Source organism: Rhinolophus sinicus, linkage group LG10 (assembly GCF_036562045.2).
Source record: "Rhinolophus sinicus isolate RSC01 linkage group LG10, ASM3656204v1, whole genome shotgun sequence".
Lineage (NCBI taxonomy): Eukaryota > Metazoa > Chordata > Mammalia > Chiroptera > Rhinolophidae > Rhinolophus > Rhinolophus sinicus.
In genome coordinates this window covers 80736856-80757930 of record NC_133759.1, presented here as the reverse complement: position 1 = coordinate 80757930, position 21075 = coordinate 80736856, and the positions used below count along the sequence as shown (strand labels likewise).

At 50.2% G+C, this 21075-nt stretch overlaps 1 protein-coding gene across 4 annotated transcripts in view; it reads left to right on the top strand.

Annotated features, from left to right (window-relative positions):
* The window catches only part of SIL1 (SIL1 nucleotide exchange factor), a 183624-nt gene extending 162699 nt beyond the window's left edge, over positions 1–20925 (top strand). For all 4 annotated transcript variants that reach the window (XM_019740406.2, XM_074313593.1, XM_074313592.1 and 1 more), the window contains 3 exons: positions 15844–15940; positions 16396–16560; positions 20401–20925. In XM_019740406.2, the coding sequence (XP_019595965.2) occupies positions 15844–15940; positions 16396–16560; positions 20401–20757 (619 nt within the window). In that variant the 3' untranslated portion in view covers positions 20758–20925. The remainder of the gene's footprint in view (positions 1–15843; positions 15941–16395; positions 16561–20400) is intronic.
* The last annotated feature ends 150 nt before the right edge of the window (positions 20926–21075 follow it).

Sequence of the window (21075 nt, the reverse complement as noted above, 5' to 3'; positions counted from 1 at the left end):
AATAGCTGAGGTTTTTAAGCAGAAGGCTGGTCCTGATAGTGCTACAAATATTGAACCTATTGAGTGTTACGTGCCAGGCACTGTTATAGTCAATATCTCATTGAATCCTCACGACGACCTTATGACATAACTCTCATTCACAGACGAGGAAGCTTGGGCAGACAGATGAATTAAATCATGCAGAGAAGGTCTAAGATTGAAACTTCGGTCTGTTTGGCCCCAGAGCCTATTGTGTTTGCCACTGTGAAGCTGCTTTTTTGGACTCTTACCTTGATCTTTCCCCCTGGGGTGCCATCTTCCCCCACACCCCGCCCCATGGATGCCTGGCCTTGGCCTGTTCCCGGGATCCTTTGCCCCTCAGCTCAGTGTCCAGGGTCCAGGACTGTGGGTGAATAAGGAAGTGTTTTATTCATGTTTGTCTCGTCCATTGAGCCTAACACAAAGCCTTGTAAAGAGGCTGACCACATGTTCAGTTTATGCCTCTTGTCCCAGTGCCTCCTTTTCACTCATAAACCTGTCCCAGTTTAGACAATAAATTATGCGGTCACCCTACTTACACATGACTGGTTCTCCCAACCCAGTGGCAGTGGCATTTTAATAGGGGACCCTGAAAGACAGACTTATCTTCAAGACAAAAAGAAATAAATCCCAGATGGTGGAATTTTAAGCACTTTTGTAGCCCAGTGGGCAAGAGGATTTAGACAAACATTCTGCCCAGCATCCCACAAGCCTATCACAAAGGACTATTTCTAAGACCAGACTTGAGCCTGTGAGGGTCACCAGGCCTGTCTCAGATTCAGTGGGGCAGGAGTCCCCCTGTGGCTTCGTGGAAGTGTCTGAAAAGCAAGGCCAGAAAAGGGAAGGGGAGTGCAAAAAGCTTTTGCTTTCCCACCTCTCCCAGGCAGAAGCAGTCCCTGCCTAGCATTTGACTGTGTTCAGTTCCCCTAGCCTTTCTGCAGCAACGAGCTAACTGGGGTTGGTCCCCTCTGCAGTGCTAAACTCAGGCCCTACTGGGACCCTGGTGCTTTCTTGTCCGGGGTCTGCTCACCTCAAGCTCTCCTACACCCTGGACATGGGACCATATGCACCCTCAGCCTTGGTGTGTGCAGGTCACATCCCAGGTGGTGTCATTGCCCCATTTGCAGGCAGCTGAAAACTGCTATGCATATGTCAGTTTACACTTGAACTGGTTTAATGTTTTTTTCTTTTAAGTTGCAATCTAAAATTCAGCCAGACAGGCTTTAACGAGCACTAAATCGTCAAGCCTTTTGTTTCCCTTGCTATTCAAGCCATAGAGATTTTGTGTTTGATTCAGCAACAATTGCTGAATCTTAAACAAACCATTTACATTTTGACATTAACTATTTTATGAGTGCAACTTTTTCAGAGGCATTAAAATGATTCTAGCAGAAGGCCTTTCAATGATTTATTAGAAAAAGAGTTAAAAGGGTTTGTGGAAGGTGATTCTTAACATTTTCTTTGAAAAGAAAAGTAGATTTTTATCTGATTTCAGTTGGGTAATACATACAGATACTTAGCCTTTCTCCTCCTATCTTAATGACTTTTGATCTCGCCAAGGTCATTCTTCCAGGACAGCTTCCTGATTAAGCCCTCCTCCATTTTTGAGATTACACTGAATATTGAAGTCACCCCTCTTGCACAGTGACTTGTGCAGTAAAGTACCTCTCTGCATGTCTCTGTTGGCTGTTAATTTTGTCTAACAGGGCAGGAACTATTTTCATCCTTTGCTCTGGCCCCAAGATGCTTAGCTGAAGACCCTGTGCACTCTGGGCCCCGTCAGAATTTCTCAGCCAGCTGACTGGGAAAAGAGCCTCAGACAAATAGCGTGCTCACCAACGAAACATTCCATCATTCTGTCTCCAGAAGCTCTGGGTAATTGGGGTTTTTCTCCAGTTCTTAAAGGTCTCCACAGAGTGGGAAGTCTTCACTTTCCTTTTAAGCCTCCAATTCCACTGTCTCTGGTGAGTCAGGCTTAAGGGCCCCTGGCAAGGTCAGGCCTCCCAGTCTTGTTCCTGCATCAAAGGAAGCTCTGTGTCTTCTTAACCTGGAGGAGACCTGGTGAGCCCAGAGCCTGGCCAGGGAACCAGCAGACCCACTGCTCTCAGTTGTCTCCTCTGTCACAATGTGAGAGACGTGACTAGGGCACTTGAGCCATGAGACCAGCCACATGAAGTGGAGCTGGCCGAGGAGGCCATGGAGGTCCCCCCCACCCCTCCACTCCACTCCCATGGAAAACCAGGAGCCTGGGTGCTGCACTTGCCTCTCATTTCATCCCTAGAACTAATTGTTCATAATGATCTTTCCAAATACCAGTGATGCAGAATATTTGGATGGTTCACCATATTGTTCACCATATTTAGACTGTCAGAAACCTTAAATCTCTGAGCAAAACCTCATCAAACAAAGGATATTTTGGGGACTTGTTATGTATGTTGCACAGCAGAGAGATTTGTAGTCTATATGACTTCCAAATCCTGTAATCGAAGCATTTCAGTGTTGTCATTTTCAGCTATAGACCATCCCACGATCATTGCCTTTCCTTTTGCTATTAAGAGATGGCTCATTCATAAACATTTCTGCAGTCGTGTAGCAAAAGCAAAATAGGCCCCGCTTGATTCCATTGGCTCTGATTGAGGAGATGAGGTTGGAGGGATTGATTTCCCAGCACACATCTTAGAACTCTTGAGAACAGAATTGGGGTGAGGAAGGAAGTTCTTCCTGAGACAGAAAGGGCCTGTTGAGAGAGGTATATTGACCATAACTTGGAACAAGGATTGGCCAGGGGATTTTCTCTGGAGCCCTCTTACTGTGAGGGATCTGGCTTGCTCTGCTCTCCCTCAGCCCCCAGCACTAAGGGGACAATTATGCCACCAGCTGGTATAGATGACCTAAAGTAACACCCTCTCTGTGTTCTCTAATAAACTTGATAAATTGCACTGTGTGAAAAATCTCCCATATGTTTTAGCCTGAATTTTCTTTTGCTTAACCCTGTTATTCCTACCTCGCCTCCCTCAGACTGCCTGAGACAATTACTGGGAGACATTCTTTGAATAATTATAGGCCATAGATAATTTCTCTTTAGCCCTCTCTCTTCCGTGTTCCCCACCCTTTAGCCAGTTCTAATTAGCTTCTTTGATCCTTCCTCCCAGTCTTTCCCTCTGGCTTATTAATTTCATTCTCCCCCATGAATCCTTTCTGTACTGGTTTTGTCTATTTAGCCAGAGAAGCTGAGAATGAGAATCTAGGGCCACTCAGTGGGAGGTGGTATATTCTTCCTTGTTCCCTACCACAGGTAGCCCCTCCCACTTCTGAGAAACCTGAAAACCCAGGCACTCTTTATTAGCAGAAAAGTAACAATAGTAATTTTCATTAAATAGTATATAATAATTGTGATAAAAACAACTGTTATTTGAATGCTTGGTATTTGTCAGAAATTGTACTAATCTCTTTATATATTATCACACTTCATCCCTATAACAATTCCATGAGAGAAACATTATTAATCTCCATTTTACAGATGGAGAAACAGAGGTCCAGAGAGGTTTAGCAACTTACCCTAGTAACACAGCTTGAAAACACTGGAGCTAGGACTGGAACCCAGGTCTCCTCTCTGACCCCAGAGCAGGTCTTATTCACTAGTTTGCTTACTGAGTTTGGGCTTTTTGGTGAAACAAAAGTCCAGACGGTTGGCTCTCAGCCCACCAAAAAACAAACCATCCGTAGGATAAGATATCAGCTATTTACCCTCAGTGTAGAAGAGGCTTTTTGAATTGAGATTATAAAACTGGTGCAGAAGTAAGTTGGTGTGACACTCACTGTAGGTCTTTACAAATCTCAGCAGCTGGAAATGTCCTTCTGCAGGAAACAATACTCTGATCAATTCTTGACTTGCTTTAATTCCTAACTCATTTTTCTGACCATTTTCTCTCTCAGATGGTTAAGGAAGGCATAAGGAAAAGGGCCTCACTGAAATTATATTCTGAGCAACAGGAAGTATTTGTTTGGTGAAGTGAAAGTGTCAGGGACCTGAGCAGAAAGTGGCCATGTTTTCAGAAGCCAAGGGAAATGCAGAATTCCCTGAGTTTGGGGGAAAGTAGATTTTAGAAGGTCCAGGGAAAAGTACATAAAATGTCTGGTTAAGAGCTTCAAGAGGAAAGATGATTCATAGTTTGAGAAATGAAATGTGCTTAATATAGTCATACGTGATTACTGCAAGAAAGAGAGGAGACACCTAAAGAAACCAACATGGCCACGTACGGAGCAGTTGGAATTGAGCTATTGTCTGAGAGATGAAAAAGGGTCCTCTAACCAAGAACAGATAGAGAAGAAGGGTCACTCTGAGTGCACTGTCAGGGATACCAGGTGGGAGAGACCTGGGATGCTAAGAGTAAAGCACCTGCCTGAGCAGTTAGTGTTCAGAGTGAGGGGAGTGGCAAGGAAGTCTTTTGGCCTCCTGCTTCAGTGAGATGATTCATTTAGTGGATGAAAGAGAGGGGCATCTCCATCCTTTGTTTATTTCTATTTTGCCTTTGACTTCTTTAAGGAGAACGGCCTTCTTGCTAGAAAGAGTAAAACAAGCGTGGTAAGGAGGAACTTGAGCCCAAGAGTGTGAGGAAGAAGGAAAAGAGCCACTGACTTTTCCAAATTAGTTAGAATCTAAAAAATCAAATGAAAATTTATGGACATCATCATGACATCTGTGTGTGTGAATCTTTGTGGCATCATGGGGGTTGAGAGAGAGGCAAGGAGACAGGATGAGTAATTATTTTGGTTTGCAAAATAACAGGGCAAGTTTTTGAAACAGGATTTGTGAGTATTTCTAAAGAGAAGAGATGATTTCTTGGAGTTAGCATGAGTTTGGTAAAAACTAGTCTTGCCAGACTGGTTTAATGCTTAATTCCTTCCTTCCTTCCTTCCTTCCTTCCTTCCTTCCTTCCTTCCTTCCTTCCTTCCTTCCTTCCTCTTTCCCTCTCTCCCTCAGAAAAGTGCATCAATCTTATACATACCACTTGATAACTTATTAAAAGTGAATATACCCATATAACCAGCACCCAGGTTAAGAAATATGAGGTGTGATCAAACAATACAGTGAATGTTTAAATAAAAAAAATTTATTACAGTAAAAGACACATTGCCATTAATTCCCCTCAAAATACTCCCCCTCACTTTGAACACACTTATCCCATTGTTCTTGCCACTTTCTGAAACAGTTCTGGAAGTCCTCTTTCGTGAGTATCTTTAGTTGTGCTTTCATGGCTGCCTCGATGTCCTGAATAATTTTGACTTTGGGGAAGAGCCAGAAGTCACACGGTGCCACTGAATAAGGTGGATGAGGACACACTGTAATGTTTTTATTTGACAGAAACTACCAGAAGCGATGTGTGACACGGAGTGTTGTCATAATGGAGGATGATTTATGGCACATTTTAAAATACACCTTCTCTCAACCAAATAAGTTGAAACTTGTCACACACTGTTACTAAGGTTTGATGCGCCACTTCCCTTATTGAGGATCCCTGCCTTTCCATTGGATGATACTTGGCAGCAGCATTCATGTTGTGTTTTGATCGCAATGGAAAGGCTCCGTGTTGCACATCGCTTTTAGTACAGCAATTTCTGTTAAATAAAAACATTCTGGTATGTTTTCATCCACCTTATTTACTGGATCTGGCACTGTGCAACTTCTGGCTCTTCCCGAAAGTCAAAATGACCACAAAAGGTAAACCTTTTGAATCGATTCAGGACATCGAGGCAGCCATGACAGTGCAATTAAAGACACTCACAAAAGAGGACTTCCAGAACTGCCTCAGAAAGTGGCAAGAACAATGGGATCAGTGTGTTTGAGGGAGGGGGAGTCTTTTGAGGGGAATTAATGGCAATGTGTCTTTCACTGTAATAAAATTTTTTTAATTTAAATATTCACCATATTTTTTTGATCATACCTCGTAGACCTCAGCACCCCAGAAGACTCTCTTATGTTCCCTTCCAATTCTAATTGCCTTTTTCAGAAAGATTTGCCAGCCAGGGAGATTAGTCCAATGTTATAGATACAGAGGGAGCCTGCCATTCAGGAAAGCATTTGGCAGAATGTTACGATAATCTAATAGGTCAGGTAGAGAAATGATGATAAAGACACGTGGATGTGTAGCTACTTGAGCGATCAGACCTAATGTGGATTTATGTAAATGGCTCAGTGTCAACGGAGCCTTCACGGGAGTGATGTGCCAAAGAGCTCATGTCAGACTCTGTCCTGTCCAACCTGCGCTCAAGTTCTTATGTGAGGACTTGGGGACAGAGGACACAGATCACAAGGGGATAACCAAGATGTTGGGTAAGTGACAGGATGAGAATCCAAAAGAATAATGACAGGCTAGGATGAAGGGCCGAGGGAGCTAAGTGACATTTTAAATTTTGTTATTAAATTTTTAATTTTATAAATAACCCATGTTCATGTTAAAAAAGTAATTCTTACTACTGAGAAGCAAACCTGTGGTGTTATATTACCCATGCTGTGTGTAACTTGCTCGTTGCCTGCTGTGTTCAGGGCTGTGTTGGGGACCACTTCGCTCATCAGAGGGTCATGTGAACAGCATCCAGGGATTTGACGTGGGCAGGCCCAGTGTGCGTCAGTAATGTGACACCAGTACCAACAGCCTAGATGTGGCCTGAGGCATTAGGAGCAGAGGTGCCTGGGCCCACTGGACTCTGGAGGGGTTGGTCTGGCTGGAGCCCTGTGGGTATATTTTGGTACCACCTCTGCAGGGATTTGTCAGCACATGGAGCAGCATCCCGTAGAGCACTGGGGGCTTTCCAGAGTCTCACAGAGAATGTTAGCAGGATCCAGTGATGCCCCATCGTCAGAAGGGAGCTTTCTTTGAACAGTTGGCTGCTCCTAAGCTTCAGAAGGGCTGACCTGGCAGGGCAGGTCCAGGCAGCCCTTTCTATTTTGAGAGGGTAGACTTGGGACCAGTGGGTATCAGCTTCATGAAAACAGATTTCAGCTCAATCAGAAGACATTTCTCTAGCAATAGGAAGAGTTTAAAACTAACATTGGGGCAGCCGGCTAGCTCAGTTGGTTAGAATGCATTCTCTTAACAACAAGGTTGCAAGTTCAATTCCCACATGGGCCAGTAGCTGCATCCCCTGCAACTAGATTGAAGAGAATGATGAGCTGAGCTTCCGCTGAGCTGCTGGTGGGCGGCTGATGGCTCAGCTGGTTAGAGCGCGAGCTCTCAACAACAAGGTTGCCGGTTCAATTCCTGTATGGGCTGGTGGGCTGTGCCTCCCACAGCTAGATTGAAAATGGCGATTGGACTTGGAGCTGAGCTGCGCCCTCTACAACTAGATTGAAGGACAACGACTTGACTTGGAGCTGATGCGTCCTGGGAAAAACACACTGTTACCCAATAAAAAAAATAAAAAAAATAAAAGAACTAATGTTAAGGCTGCCTTGTTCAGTGGTTACCTCCCTATTGCTCCAGTCTGGCTCAAATCAGTGCTAGGCCAACTGATGACAATCATGAGGGGCATTTACAAAAGTCAGGTTCTTGAGCCCCATCTTCTGAGGTCATGATTTAATATGTGTAGGATAAGGTTAGAATCTGTTGAGTTTTCGAAAAGTGCCTCCATGCGCTCCTTGGAGAAATGGCTGATTCCATGGCTGGTGGGGGAAAAGTACAATATCTTATACAAGTACAGCTTGTGCCAGAAAGTAAGGAAGTGCTCAGAGAATGATGGAAATGTGTCAGAAAGACACAGGAGCCAGTATGGAAAGGTTCTGTTGATTAAATCAGGGATAATTTGAGCATCAAAATAAATAGTGATAGAAATGGATTATAACCCATAGATTAAATAAGAATCCATGAATCCACAGTGATATAAATGAATGAATGAATGAATGAATGAATGGAGGAAGAAGGAAAACCTCTTCTTTCAGGTAGAGTGTCAACACATACAGATAAAAGAAATCAGATGGAGTTTGAATATCATTGACAAGCATCATTATAATAATTAAGCAAGAATTATTGATGAAGGCCAGAACTACTGGGTGAAAGTTTGATGAGGAACAGGCAGTCTTCATATCTCAAGGTGTCTCCCCACAAAATATTTATTAATTTCAAAGGGACAGATAGTATCTTCCTAGTGGAGAAATCTGACAGATGCCCCCATGACTGAGTAATCAAAGTGAATATGAGCAGTTGTGGGCCTGACTGACATCACGTGCCTCCTGATATGACGTGCTGAGAGACTAACATTGCTTTTGTGCTATTCCTGCCAGTGTGCATAACCTTAATCTAATTATGAAAAACCCGTCAGACAATCCAGACTAAGGGGCGTTCTACAAGTGGCCTGTGTTCTTTAAAACTGTCAATGTCATGAAAGACAAAGGAAGGCTAAGGAAGGTCGTATCAAGGTTAAAGGAGGCTTAGAGTCTGCAAAATACATCTTGGAGTCCTGGATTGGATCTTGGACCAAAATTATGTTTCTAAAAAGGATATTTTAAAGGATATTCTAAAATATCTGATGATCTATAGATCAAAGTCTAATGATCTATAGATCATGTATCATTGTTAATTTCCTGATTTTGATCACTGTGGTTCTTAGGAAATTCGCACTTGATATATTTAGGAGTAAAGGGGCAGCAAATGTTCTGGAAAAGAAAAAGTATGTGTAAATCTATATAGCAAAAGAAAGTGAAAAAGTAAATGTGGTAAAATGTTAACAATTGGTGACTCTTGATGGAGTTCTTTGACTATTTTGCAACTTTTCTGTTCAGTTATTTTTCCTGTGTAATTTTCTAAGTGACCAGTATGAAATGATTTAAGGGGAAAAAGTACCCTGGGTGTTTGTGATACAGAGCTGCATTTGAGAGCTACCAGTTATCTGTAGACATTTGGTACCCCTCATCTCTCCAGAGGTGGGCAGATTGTGTGTGTGTGTGTGTGTGTGTGTGTGTGTGTGTGTGTGTGTGTGTATAAGGAGACACTAGAGATATTCTTGTGAGTAGTGAATTGTGGCCATCCACGTTTGCTTACGTGGCTGGCTTCTGGTTGGGAACTATGTATGAGTGGGTCCAGTGACACTCCTATCCTTCCCCCAGTATCAAATGGAAGTTCTGAGGAGCCCAGTGTGGTTCCCTCCACACTTAGCTGGTATAAGGCTCCTTACAGGCCAGGTGTTTTGTTTCTTCACTTTCCGGTGGAAGAGTGGTATGTGGCATTTATGTTTTTGATGAAGCTATTCTGTTTTTATTCAAGTTGGTAATTATCCATATCTTGATTGATTGATTGCTTAGGCCTATGACTCCCTAGATGGCAGGCTAGTATAGATCCCTAATGGACCTACCTATTTCAGGATTATATATCCTGTAAATCCTGTGTTCCACAGATGATCAAGGCCACATGCTAGGGCACAGACAGGATGAGGCCACCAGAGAAGGAATCTTTCTCTGTGGGCGAGAAGGTGAGCGTGCACAGTATCACCAGGCAGGACCACCAGTGATTCAGCCTCACCACGTATCCCCTGAGATAGGCCCCCTTTCCACACCGCACAGCACCTTTTCCAGAAGCATTTCAGAAAAATGGTGGTTCCCCCTCTGTATTGAGAATGAAAAGAAATGATATTGTCCTACTTAGAAATACTGAGGACTCCTGAGGGGGCACGTACCCGCTGTGTCCCCAGTGTCCCATGGACAAGACTACATTTGGACTGGGACTCTGGATGACATGGGCTCTGCTTCAGGGGCTTCACCTTAGTGTTTTCTCAGCCCCCATCTAAGGTGTCAACCTAATCCTTATTTCCCACCCCGGAGCTCCACCTTTTCCAGTTGTTCTCCCTTTTTTCAGTCCTTGTAGTTCCATTCACCCCAGCAGGATTTTTGTGCATTTTCTGTTTCTTTGCACACACCCGTGGTGCCAGCCGTGCCTGCTTTGTGGCCATGTGACCTGTACCGCTGCACAGGACCCCACACTGAGACGGGCCCAAGCTTGGTTTAATGCTCTGCCCTCACCATCTTGAAATTCTGTTTAGTTTTTGAACAAGGACTCCACATTTCCATTTTGCACTGGGCCTGAAAATTACATAGCCAGTCCTGAGTGCCAGGGATGGAGAAGGGCAGCTCCTGTCTCTGAATGCTCCTGGGCAGCGTTTTCATGCCCCCCACCCCTGCCCAGCTTGGTGCACACCCTGAGATCAGCTTCACCCCCCACCCCAGACACTTGCTTGGCTTGGGTTAGCTAAAATCGGACCACTGACCCTTGGTAGGTTGCCCACGTCGGTCACCCTGACCCAAACGGTTTGGTTTCTGCAAATGCAATCACTTCCATTTTTGTAATCCGGCCCCCCCGCCCCCCTGGGATACAGAGTAGCAGCTGCTGCCGCCCCTCTGCACACAGGCAGCTGACTCGCCTGCTGATTGTGAACATCCCAGTCATCCAAGTGCTAATGGTATTTATTCAGTCCAGCCGGCTTTGCCCTGAACGAGGTTTATTCCCATTTATCTCATCGGAGACCAGCTCTGTCCTTAATATCCTTCTGTTGACTTTGAGCACATCGGCGCCACTGATGTCACTAAGGCATACCAGGTCCCCGCCCTTTTAACTCACTCAAATCCCCAACTGTCAGGACACCCACCTTCCAGCCAGTAAGACATCCCACCCCGAACCCTGCAGCTCTGGTCCGGAATCTGTAGGCAGGAGGCGGATGAGGCCGGTGTTATGTACCCAAGGTACCTGGGCTGAATAAAGCTGCCTTCTCAAGGATACCGTCAGGCCTCTGTGTAGCAAACCCACTATAATCATAACCTTTCAGTCACATGCGTCAGCTGGCATTTTAGCATTATTAGCTATGCTATCTTAAACACAAGATAGCAAGGACGCAGAAGTGAAGGGACTTGCCCAAGGTCATCAGCCATTGTTCACAAGATTCTCACCAAGGGTTCTCCAGGCCTGGCCCTGGCCCCTTCCCTAGATCTCACTCTAAGCTGTGTTGGGCCTTTCCTCCCTCAAAGCAACAGCACTGAGTATTCAGAGCCCAAGGCAGAGCTGCCTGGAAAGAGAGAGGCTGAGAGCATCTTGGCGTTTGCCCCTCCAGGGCAGACTGCTCAAGAAACAACGGGCTTTGCTTCTGCTGTCCCTGCCTGGATGGACTGGATGCCATCTGGAAATGTAAGCCATGTCTTCCCCACCCTCCCTCTGCTGCCTTTCTTCAGCCTCTTGAGTGGGTGGCGCTAAAAGGCTATTTTCAGAGGGTATTGTATGGAACCCCTGAAATGTGTGGAACCCTGAGGCCTGGGGCAGGGCCCAGGGTTATGTGGAGGCCCTCATTTAAGCTGTCAGGGCCCAGGGCTCCTGAGGCTACTTGGCTCCCCATGTTTGGCCCATGGTCCTGCTCTACTCACCCAGGCCCTTCAGGACTGCTGCAGGTGAAAAAGGCGATTTATTGCCTTATGAAAGTGATTTCAGCAAGTGACTAAGGCATCAGGCTTTCTCTTTCCCTCTGGTTTCCTTCTACCGTGTATGAGCGCTATTCTCTTGTCATCTAAATGGGCTTCCCCCATGGGGATGGGGACCCAGCCGCTGCTGGCATGGCTGCAGATGCTTCTGGCTTACAGCCACCTACCTTGTGGAGAAGAGAGCTTTTCTCTGTCCTGACTCCAGTGTAGGAGACTGAGGGGCTCTGATTGCCCAGTCCTGGGCCACCCATTGAGGCCCTGGTGATGGGGGGATTGTCATGGGCCAGCACTGGGCCACAGGCCCTCCCCTGTAGCCTGGGGAGTTGGGACCCACCCCATCAGGGCCACAAGGAGTGGAGAGGCAGCAGTGTCTCAAAGGAAGGGAGGAAAGGGTGTCTGTGCTGGGAGGTGGGGCTGAAGAGTTGCTGGGCAGATTAGGCACAGACTACATTGCCAGAGCCTGGGACTGGTGGCTCTGCCTGGCTCCGAGTGTCCTCTAGCTTATCTCCTATCCCTGATGTTACTGTTCTGAGCAAGGTCCTGCTCCTGGGTTCTCTCTGGTATCTGTGCCCCAGAAGCACTTGTTTTCCACTCCCCATTTTGCCTTGGGTGTGGGCGGAGGAAGGAGAAGCAGGAGCAGAGTCCGTTTGCTGGGCAGTGTCTGGGTCCTGTCGCCCCTTCTTGGTCCCAGTCAGCAGACCTCCTTGGCACTATGACCAGCTGCACCTCTCAGCCCCATTTTCTTTTTTCTTCCCCCCCGCTTTTTTCCGTCTCCCTCCCCCCATTCTGGTTCAAGCCGTTGTTTCTCAGTCTACCCTGTTTCCCCAAAAATAAGACCTAGCCGGACCATCAGCTCTAATGTGTCTTTTGGGGCAAAAATTAATATAAGACTTAGTATTATATTATACCCAGTCTTATGTTAAAATAAGACCGGGTCTTATATTAATTTTTGCTCAAAAAGACGCATTAGAGCTGATGGTCCAGCTAGATCTTACTTTCGGGGAAACACTATAGTTGTGTAGGACACAGCTCCCTGGCCCATGCTGGTATTAGGAGCCTTGCGCTCCCCCGGCTGAAGCAGTCGGTCGCTGGTTGTCAGTCGGCCGCTCACAGCAGCTCAGGGCAGCTCTCACCAGCTGCTGGCCGCTCACGCTGGCCACTGGCTGCTCATGGCAGCACACAGTAGCCCATGGCACCCCACGGCAGCTTATAATGGTTGCCAGCCACTCACGCTGGCTGCTGGCCACTCACTATGGCTACCGGCCACTCATGGCAGGACACGGTAGCCCATGACAGCTCATGGCAGCACACGGTAGCCCATGACAGCTCATGGCAGCACACGGTAGCCCATGGCAGCTTACAGGCAGCCCAGCGCCAGAGAGAGCTGTTGTTCACAATCTTAGCTGTAGAGTGCACAGCTCAGTGGCCCATGTGGGAATCGAACCGGCAACCTTGGCGTTAGGAACACAGCACTCCAACCACCTGAGCCACCAGGCCAGCCCCTCAGCCCCATTTTCAATGACTCTCCAAGGCAGCCTTCCACTGAAAGGTCTCCTTGCCTCTCCGCCTATGCTGATGCTGTTCCCTGAGCACCTGCCCTTTCTCCTCTCCGCAGATTGTCTTCCTCACCTCTACGCCAGCTTCCTACAGTCTCACCTCCCATCCCTCCTGGTTCTTCTAACCCAGACTTACCTGTTCTTTCCTGAACCCCTACAGACCTTAGGTTCAGCGCCATCTGGTCGGGCCTAAAGTTACGTAGCCATTCATTCATTCATTCATTCATTCATTCATTCATTCATTCATTCACTCACTCACTCACTCACTCACTCACTCACTCACTCACTCTGACACCTGGCAGTAGAATCTGGTGGTGACGCCTCTCATAAGTGTGGATCCTGGCTTGTTCGGTGTTGAGTGGCAGAGAGCAGGCCGAGCTTCCCCAAGGATCTGTCCTGTGCGTGGGCTTCTCTGAGCAGTGACCTCGCGGGGGCTTGCCTCTCCATGTTTCCTAGGACTGGTGCTCCCGTGGACAAGAAGTACCAGGGAAGCCATATCTCTTACTGGCTTTTGGCATCTTTCCTTCACTTCCAATCAGCTTATTTTTTCTCTGGAGGATTTGCCTACATAGTACGTGCCTGCCCCCTTTGCCCCTGTTTGTGCTTTGGTTCCCTTTAGGGGTTTGAGTCTTTTCTCCCCTTCTACCAGGCAAGACGTGGGCAGGCAGAGTCCAAGTCTCCTGCCTATTGTCTCTCCCCGCTCCCAGTACCACCGCGTGTTGGTGACAGGCTGCTGGCCCTGTCCCTGGACCCAGTGTGCTCAGACCGGGGTCCTTGGACACCCCTTCTGTTCCCGAGCTCTGATCTTGTCTTCCTGCTTGGCTGGATGACGGTCTTGTCTCTGCATCTCGTTCTCAGCAGCTTTGCAGACAAGACAAAGCTTCGTGTGCTGTCATTGGAGGGCCTCGTCTCTGTCACTCTGAGGCCCCGGAGGATGGGACTCTTGGGTGGGACTCCCCGCGGTTGACGTGATGTCGTGCCTCGCAGGCCCCCCTTCCTTGAAAGGCAGTATTTGACATTTGTGTGAATTTCTCAGCGGTCTTTGTCTTTTCCTAGACCCTGCCTGTTGTGGGTGAGCATTCCTCAGGCACACGTGGGCAGAGACAGTCCTAATTAGCTCACTCTTTGATGAAACAGCTGCCTTTCTCAAGTTAGGGGAGCAGGGTGAGGCCCCCAGGCATCGGCCCCCACCTGCCCGTCAGCCTCCCTTCCCCAGAGCCCCGGCCCATCTCCGGGCTGCTCCTCAGATGTGAGTGCAGCTGCAGTAGGACAGGTCGGAGCCCAGCCTGCGTGTCTTTTCTGGCCGAGAGGCTGCGAAGGGACTCAGAGGGCTGAGGGCGCCGTCCATGTTCCAGCAGGTCTGCTTTGTCTGCTTTGAACCTTGAAGCTGGTGCCTGGTAGGAGAAAGGGTGGGCCATCTACGACTCACGCGGGCCCCACCAGCATGCCGCTTGGCCAGCTTTTATGGACCCTCTCCCACAAGCAGCAGTGTGCATGCTTTCTTACTACCCGTGTCCCCTTTACACTGGGTTTTGGACCAGGAGCCAACTCCCTCTGATTTGTCTGCACCCTGCCTCATTTTCCAGGATCCATGAGGACCCCCTGCAAGGTTGGTGGGGGGAACAGGTGCTTTGGGGTCTCCAGGGAGCTGGGAACCGTGCTAAGGTAAGGCAGCCTCAGGCTTTTTGTGAGGCTGCTGCCTTTCTTCTCTGAAGCCCCGTAAGTGGCTGGTGAGGGAGCCTTGACTTTCCTCACAGGCCTAACTACATAGGTCCCTGTGCTTGGCACTGGTTCCTTAATTGATCATTAAATTGATCTGAGAAAGCAAGGATCCTGCAAAAGGGTATCTTGCTGGGGTTCCTAGCCGTGTCCCGTGCCTGGCATCCTGCCCTAACGGAGGTCTCACCTTCCATACCCTGCATCCTTTCAACCAGGAGAGCTGTGCCTGAAATGTTAGTTTGAATCTCATCACTCTTTCTCTAGCCCAGATTGGGGAAAGGCGTCCCAGAGGCAGCTCTGGCTTCTGAGTGTTTCAGTTGCTCGTTTGTTGGTTGGCACAATCAGGGTTGTATACATGTGTTTGTTCATGCATTCCCTACTGTCCAGGGTCCTATGATATGGCAGGTTCTGTGCTGAGCGCTGAGAATACAGCACAGAGAAAATCACAGTAGCTGCTCACAGAATGGAGGTCTGGTAGGGAGGCCCTGGGTTGGTCCTGTTTTCGGATCTGCTCAGGGATTCAGAGGCTCCCTGAACCTTGTGCTTCCTTCCTGCCTTCCTCCCATGAGCGTTTACTACAAGCTGTGTGTGTGCTCCACCGAGGTGCAGAGAGAAGAGGAATGGGTCCCTGCTCCTAGGACCCACGGGTACTTGCCCCTCAGTGTGTGATGTGCCTGGGGTGATAGAAGGAGGAGCACCCCACACGGTTTGGGGAGCAGGGAGGAAGCTTGCCATAGGAGGACAGTGACATAGCGCCTTCAGCATCAGAAGGACCTTCAAATGGAATTGGTGATTTCGCTTCTCAGATCCCCCCAGCCCATTGGCTGCTGAGGAGTGGGAGGCTGGCAGGGCCCTTGGCCCTGTCATCTGTGCCACAGGCCATTGTACAGGTGGATCCACACTAAGTAGTCTCTGTTCCCCATCTAAGTTCTAGCTTGTCCAGAGTGGGAACCCCCTTTGCGGACACTGTCTCCCCAAGGTTCGCTGGTACGGCATCAGCTCCCTAACCACCCTGGTCCCTGGGCTGCGCACAGTGCTGTACCACCAAGTTGGTGAGTAGGTGCAAAGTCATGCTTTCCTCTGCTTTCCCCCCAGCAACCCAAAGGTCCAGGTGGAGGCCATCGAGGGGGGAGCCCTGCAGAAGCTGCTAGTCATTCTGGCCACGGAGCAGCCTCTCCCAGCAAAGAAGAAGGTGGGTTTCTGCTCGCTCCTACCCAGCCCTCAGCACACCCATGGGGCCTGAAAGGCAAGGGTCCCTTTCTAGGCTGTGCATGTCACCTTAGGGGGCCTGAGTGGCCGTCCACTGGGGAGCGGTCCCTCTCACTTAAAGCAGCACAGCAGCATGCAAGGCGTCTGGAGGCCTGGGTGCAGTTCCCACGGTGTGGTCTTGGGTCCCACACCCTGGCTTCCTGCCCTGGGCCTCTGTTTGTCCACTGGGCGATGTTAAAGTGTCTCATGTGTCTCCTGGCTTTCCCAGACTTGAGTTCTGGGGTGTAGTTGTACCTGAGGGTAGTGGGTGGTGCCAGGAAGAATGGGGGCTGGACTGGGGAAGTTGGCACACTTCTTGCTGCCTTTTGTGGGCCTTGGGGCAGGGCCGGCTCTGTGTGGCCCCTCACCCGTCACCCATCTGGGTCTATGTCTCCCCAGGTCCTGTTTGCACTGTGCTCCCTGCTGCGACACTTCCCCTATGCCCAGCAGCAGTTCCTGAAGCTGGGGGGGCTGCAAGTTCTGAGGAGCCTGGTGCAGGAGAAGGGCACAGAGGTGCTGGCCGTACGCGTGGTCACCCTGCTCTACGATCTGGTTACTGAGAAGGTGAGTGCCCAGGCCTGCCCTGGCCCCCGTCACTTTGCTTTGTGTTTGCTTCTGGCCCTTTGACCCTGGCTCCCTCCCATGTGTCTTCCGTCCATCCTTCTCTCCTCATTAGTGAGTGCTCCTGAGAAATGTGCCAGCTCTGAGCCAGGCAGGCAGGGATGCTGTGGGGACCCCTACTCAGGGCCCTGAACCCAGGATTTCTGAGGCATCAGGAAGGAGGTCCTATGGGAAGTGACTGCTAAACTGAAACCTCAGAGCTGATGAGGAGGGGAAAGGGCAGGGTGGGGGGCTGGTCAGGGCAAAGTGTGCAAGCCCAGGGGTCAGCGAGATCGAAGGCCAGAAATAGCCAGGATCAGCCCTTCGTAGAATGAAAGGTCACGTGGCTGAAGCATAGTGTGGGGTGATGAGCAGTGGGATGGAGCAGCTGGGTCTGGGAGCTGTCACAGTCACAGCAGACAGGATACCAAGAGCCAAGGGCGGGAATGATGTTGAATCTTAAGATTCTGGAAACCTGGAGTTGCCTCCTCTGGGAGCTTTGGCTCTGGGCAGAGGCTCAGAATGGCTGCCCCGGAGGGGCCCCGGGGACCCCAGGTGCTTGCCGCCTGGGAAGAGACTTGGTGTCCGGCCCACTTTGGTCTTTGTGAGCCTAAAAAGTGTCTTAATTAAGGAGAGTAAAACCAGCCAGGCCTGGATTCGTAGTTCAGCTGCCGCAAAGAGCATTGGCAGGGCTCTCTCAGCTGTCTGTCTCGGATCACACTCTCCCTGGAACAGCCAGACTGTGGATTGGTGGGGCAGTGCTAGGCAGCCACTGGAACCAGTGCTGTGTGTCTGAGGCTGGGGGGCCCAGGCCTCCTCCCTGCGCCTCCCCGGCTCTGTGCACCCCTCCCCCAGGCCTCAGGCGGAGGGTTGGGGTTGTCTGTCCATCGCTGCTTCTCTCTGTCAGCTATGGCTTTTCTGTGGGCTCGTCCTCTCTCTTACTCTCTCTGTCTCTCTCTGTCTCTCTCTGTCTGTCTGTCTCTCTCTCTCTTTCTCTCTCTCTCTCTCTCGGCCTGTCTGGTCTCTCAGTCTGTTTCCGTCTCTCTCTCGCTCTCTCTTTCTCTCTCTTTCTTTCTTTCTCTCTGTTTCCCCCACCTCTACCTTCTTTAAGCTTCAGAACCCCCATTTCTCAGAACAGCAGGCAGCCTTGTGGTGCTCACACCCACTTAATAAGGCCGAGGCACCGCTGTCCTGGGAGTGGACCAGTGAGCCTGGAGAAGGACATGTACGTTGACTGTCATTTCCCAGGAGAAACTGATCTCTTTCCTCTGGAGCCTCAGGTGTCCCTTTGCTGGCCCAGCCCTAGCCTGGTGGGCGCTGACGTCAGCTCATTCCCAGAGAGTGACCAAAGCTGCCCTGAGTCAGCCGGCCCGGAGCCCGTCTCTGATGCTTGGGGTGTTGTGAAGATCAGGGAGGGCCTGGCATTTCTCTGCCAACAGTACAGAGACAGCCATCCCCCCTGCAGTTAGAGAGCTTCAGGACAGATCAGCCGTACTCTACGCTGGAGGACTCAGGGCTTCTGTGTTCTTGTGGTTCCTCAGAAAATGTGAAGAGCTAGCCACATTGGGGATGGGTCCAGAGCCACCTGAAGGTGGAGGTGTGTCAGGTGTGGGGAGGTAGCAGCTAAACTGGAGGACTCCCCTGGATTCCCCCCTCCCAGACCGCTGCTCCTGCAGAGAGGGGGTGCCTGCCTGTGGTGGGCAGCCATATCCTCTCGTGCTTCCTGGAGCTGCAGGGCTACAGAGTGACCCCGCCGCTGGTTCCTTCCACAAGTGGTGACTGGGTGTCTGCCTGTCTGATGCTGTGCCAGGTCTGTGGTCCCTGCCCTCCTGGGGCTTCCAGGCAGACACTTTTCAGAGAATCACCCAGAGCATGTAGGCCTCGGAGGCTTATGATCAGAGCCCCAACCTCTTTTGGGGAGTCAGGAGCGGTGCTGAGATCTGAGGGGTGAGTCAGGTTAACTGAGGAGTCAGGTTGTGTTCGAGTGTACTTGAAGTGGGAGCTGCTCCTACAAGGGCCCTGGGGAAGAGGTAGTGTGACAGGTGCCAGAGTGAGGGTGTGTGTGGGGACGAGGCCAACGGCAGGCAGGGGCAGGTCCTGGAGGGGAAGGGATTTACTGTTCATCATCGGAAACGCCCGTTGTGAAGGGTTCGGGGTAGGCATCACTGTCTGCCATCAGAGGATGGGAAGAAGCAGGTTGGGAGCAGGAGGCAGTGGACTGAAGAAGTGCAGAGGGGAGCAGGGCACGTGGCAGAGCTGGGAGCGCTGGGATGTTTTGAAGGTGGAGCTGGCAGGACGCAAGGATAAGGTCAGAAAAGGACTACCATATCCCTCTTAGCCTTTTCTGTTCCAGGATGCTGACCCTGCTTCCTCCACCAGCTCCAGTGGGCCCCATGGCCATCAGGTGGGCCCTGATCTTTTCCTGGTCCTCCCTGTTGCCTTCTCTGTCCCCTACATGCCTCATTCTCTCCTGGACTTAGGGCGAGACTCCTTCTTTCTTCTTGTAGGTATGTTTAGTACGGCCCATATGGGACATTTCCACCCCGCCGACCCTCCACCTCTGCATAGCCTTCCTCTGACATTTGAAAAAAGCTGCTAACTTGTTAGGGTTCAGGTGTTTCCTTTCCTGCCTCTGGCATCCTGGCAGGATGGGTTCTCGCCATGTTCTGCTGATAGGGCTGGGTTTCTGCACTTTACAGACACAGGCCAGGTGTATAGCTTTCCGCACCTGCCCAGGCCCTCAGCGTGAAGGCCACCCTCCTTGGAGGGACACGCAGGCCTCTGTGTGCTCTGTGCCCATCGACCAGAACAACCGGCCATTCTTGTAACACAAGGTGGGCCCCGGCCTGCTGCTGCGACCCTCAGTGTGTGGACCCTCCACCATGTCCACTTGAACAGCTCCCACTTACCCTTCAAGACTCGGAAATGCCATCGTCCTCTGTCCTTTGTTCTTGACTCCTCCGAGGGCGCAGGTCAGTGGTAGCAGTGCTGCTCACACAGCTGGTCTGGCTAACATTTGCGGAGGTGTAGGCGGTGTAGTGGTAACTGGTATTGATGCACCGTCATCGAGTGTGGCTGCACGTTCACGCTCGCGTTGAGTCCCCAGCAGTCCTGAGAGGTTATGTCATCTCCACGTGAGAGATGATGACATTGGACCTTGAGGAGACTAAGTGCCAGCCCAAGATCATTCAGCTCTTAGTGATGAAGCAGGAGTTTGAACCCAGACTGTCTGCCTCCACACTATGCTGCTGGACTAAATGTATCATACTATTTAGGAATTACAGTAGTACCTCGGTTTTCGAACATTTCAGTTGACGAACGCTGTAAACCTGGAAGTAAATGCTTCGGTTTTCAAACACTCCTCGGAAGTCGAACATGTCACGCAGCTTCCGTTGAGTGTAAGATCCTGAGGCCTAGCTGTCGGCTGTTTTCAAACCTTTCAGAACTCGAACGGTCTTCTGGAATGGATTACATTTGAAAACCGAGGCACCACTGTATTCAGTTAATTTTTATTCTCCTGCTAGACTCTGAGCTCCTTGAGGGCAGGGACCATGTCTCCATCTTGGCTTCTCCAGCATCTGGCACATTGCACAGTTGTTTTGATGAGTGGATGGATGGACAGATGGGTGGACGGGGGAGCATGTGTGAAACCATGAACCCCGCTGGCATCCCATGAAAGGCTTTTGAAGCCCCAGGGGATGAAGAAAGAGGGTGCAAACTGTCAGCCATGTGCCTTTGCCTCTGAAGGGCAGAGCTGACTGCTCTCTCTGTCCTCTCCTCCCTCCCCACCCCGGCACCTGGCAGATGTTTGCCGAGGAGGAGGCCGAGCTGACCCAGGAGACGTCCCCAGAGAAGCTGCAGCAGTATCGCCAGGTACACCTCCTGCCGGGCCTGCGAGAACAGGGCTGGTGTGAGATCACTGCCCACCTCCTGGAGCTGCCTGAGCATGACGCCCGCGAAAAGGTGCTGCAGACGCTGGGTGCCCTCTTGGCCACCTGCCGGGACCACTACCACAAGGACCCCCAGCTCAGCAAGATGCTGGCCAGCCTGCAGGCTGAATACCAGGCTCTGGCTGCCCTGGAGCTCGAAGATGGTGAGGACGAGGGCTACTTCCGGGACCTGCTGGGCTCTGTCAACAGCTTGCTAAAGGAGCTGAGATGAGGCTGCCCCCAACACCGGGACTGGACTGGACCGCTGCTAGTAAGGCCGAGAGGCACCAGCTGGGGAGGGTTCTTCAGGGGACAGCAGGCAGGAGGGAGACTTCCTACTGGGGCCTGGGCGTCATCTGGGCAGTGCTAGCTTGGCCATTAAATGGAGGCATGAAGGCCATTGTGTGTCTGTCTGCTGTGAGTCTGTGCGGACAGTCCTGTGGTCGTTAGGTGGGTCGCGGCTGGCAGGCCCAGAAGGCCCCTGATGACATGCTGCATGGTCAGCCCAGGGCATCCAGTAACAGGCCCCATAGTAGCGGTCTGGGCACAG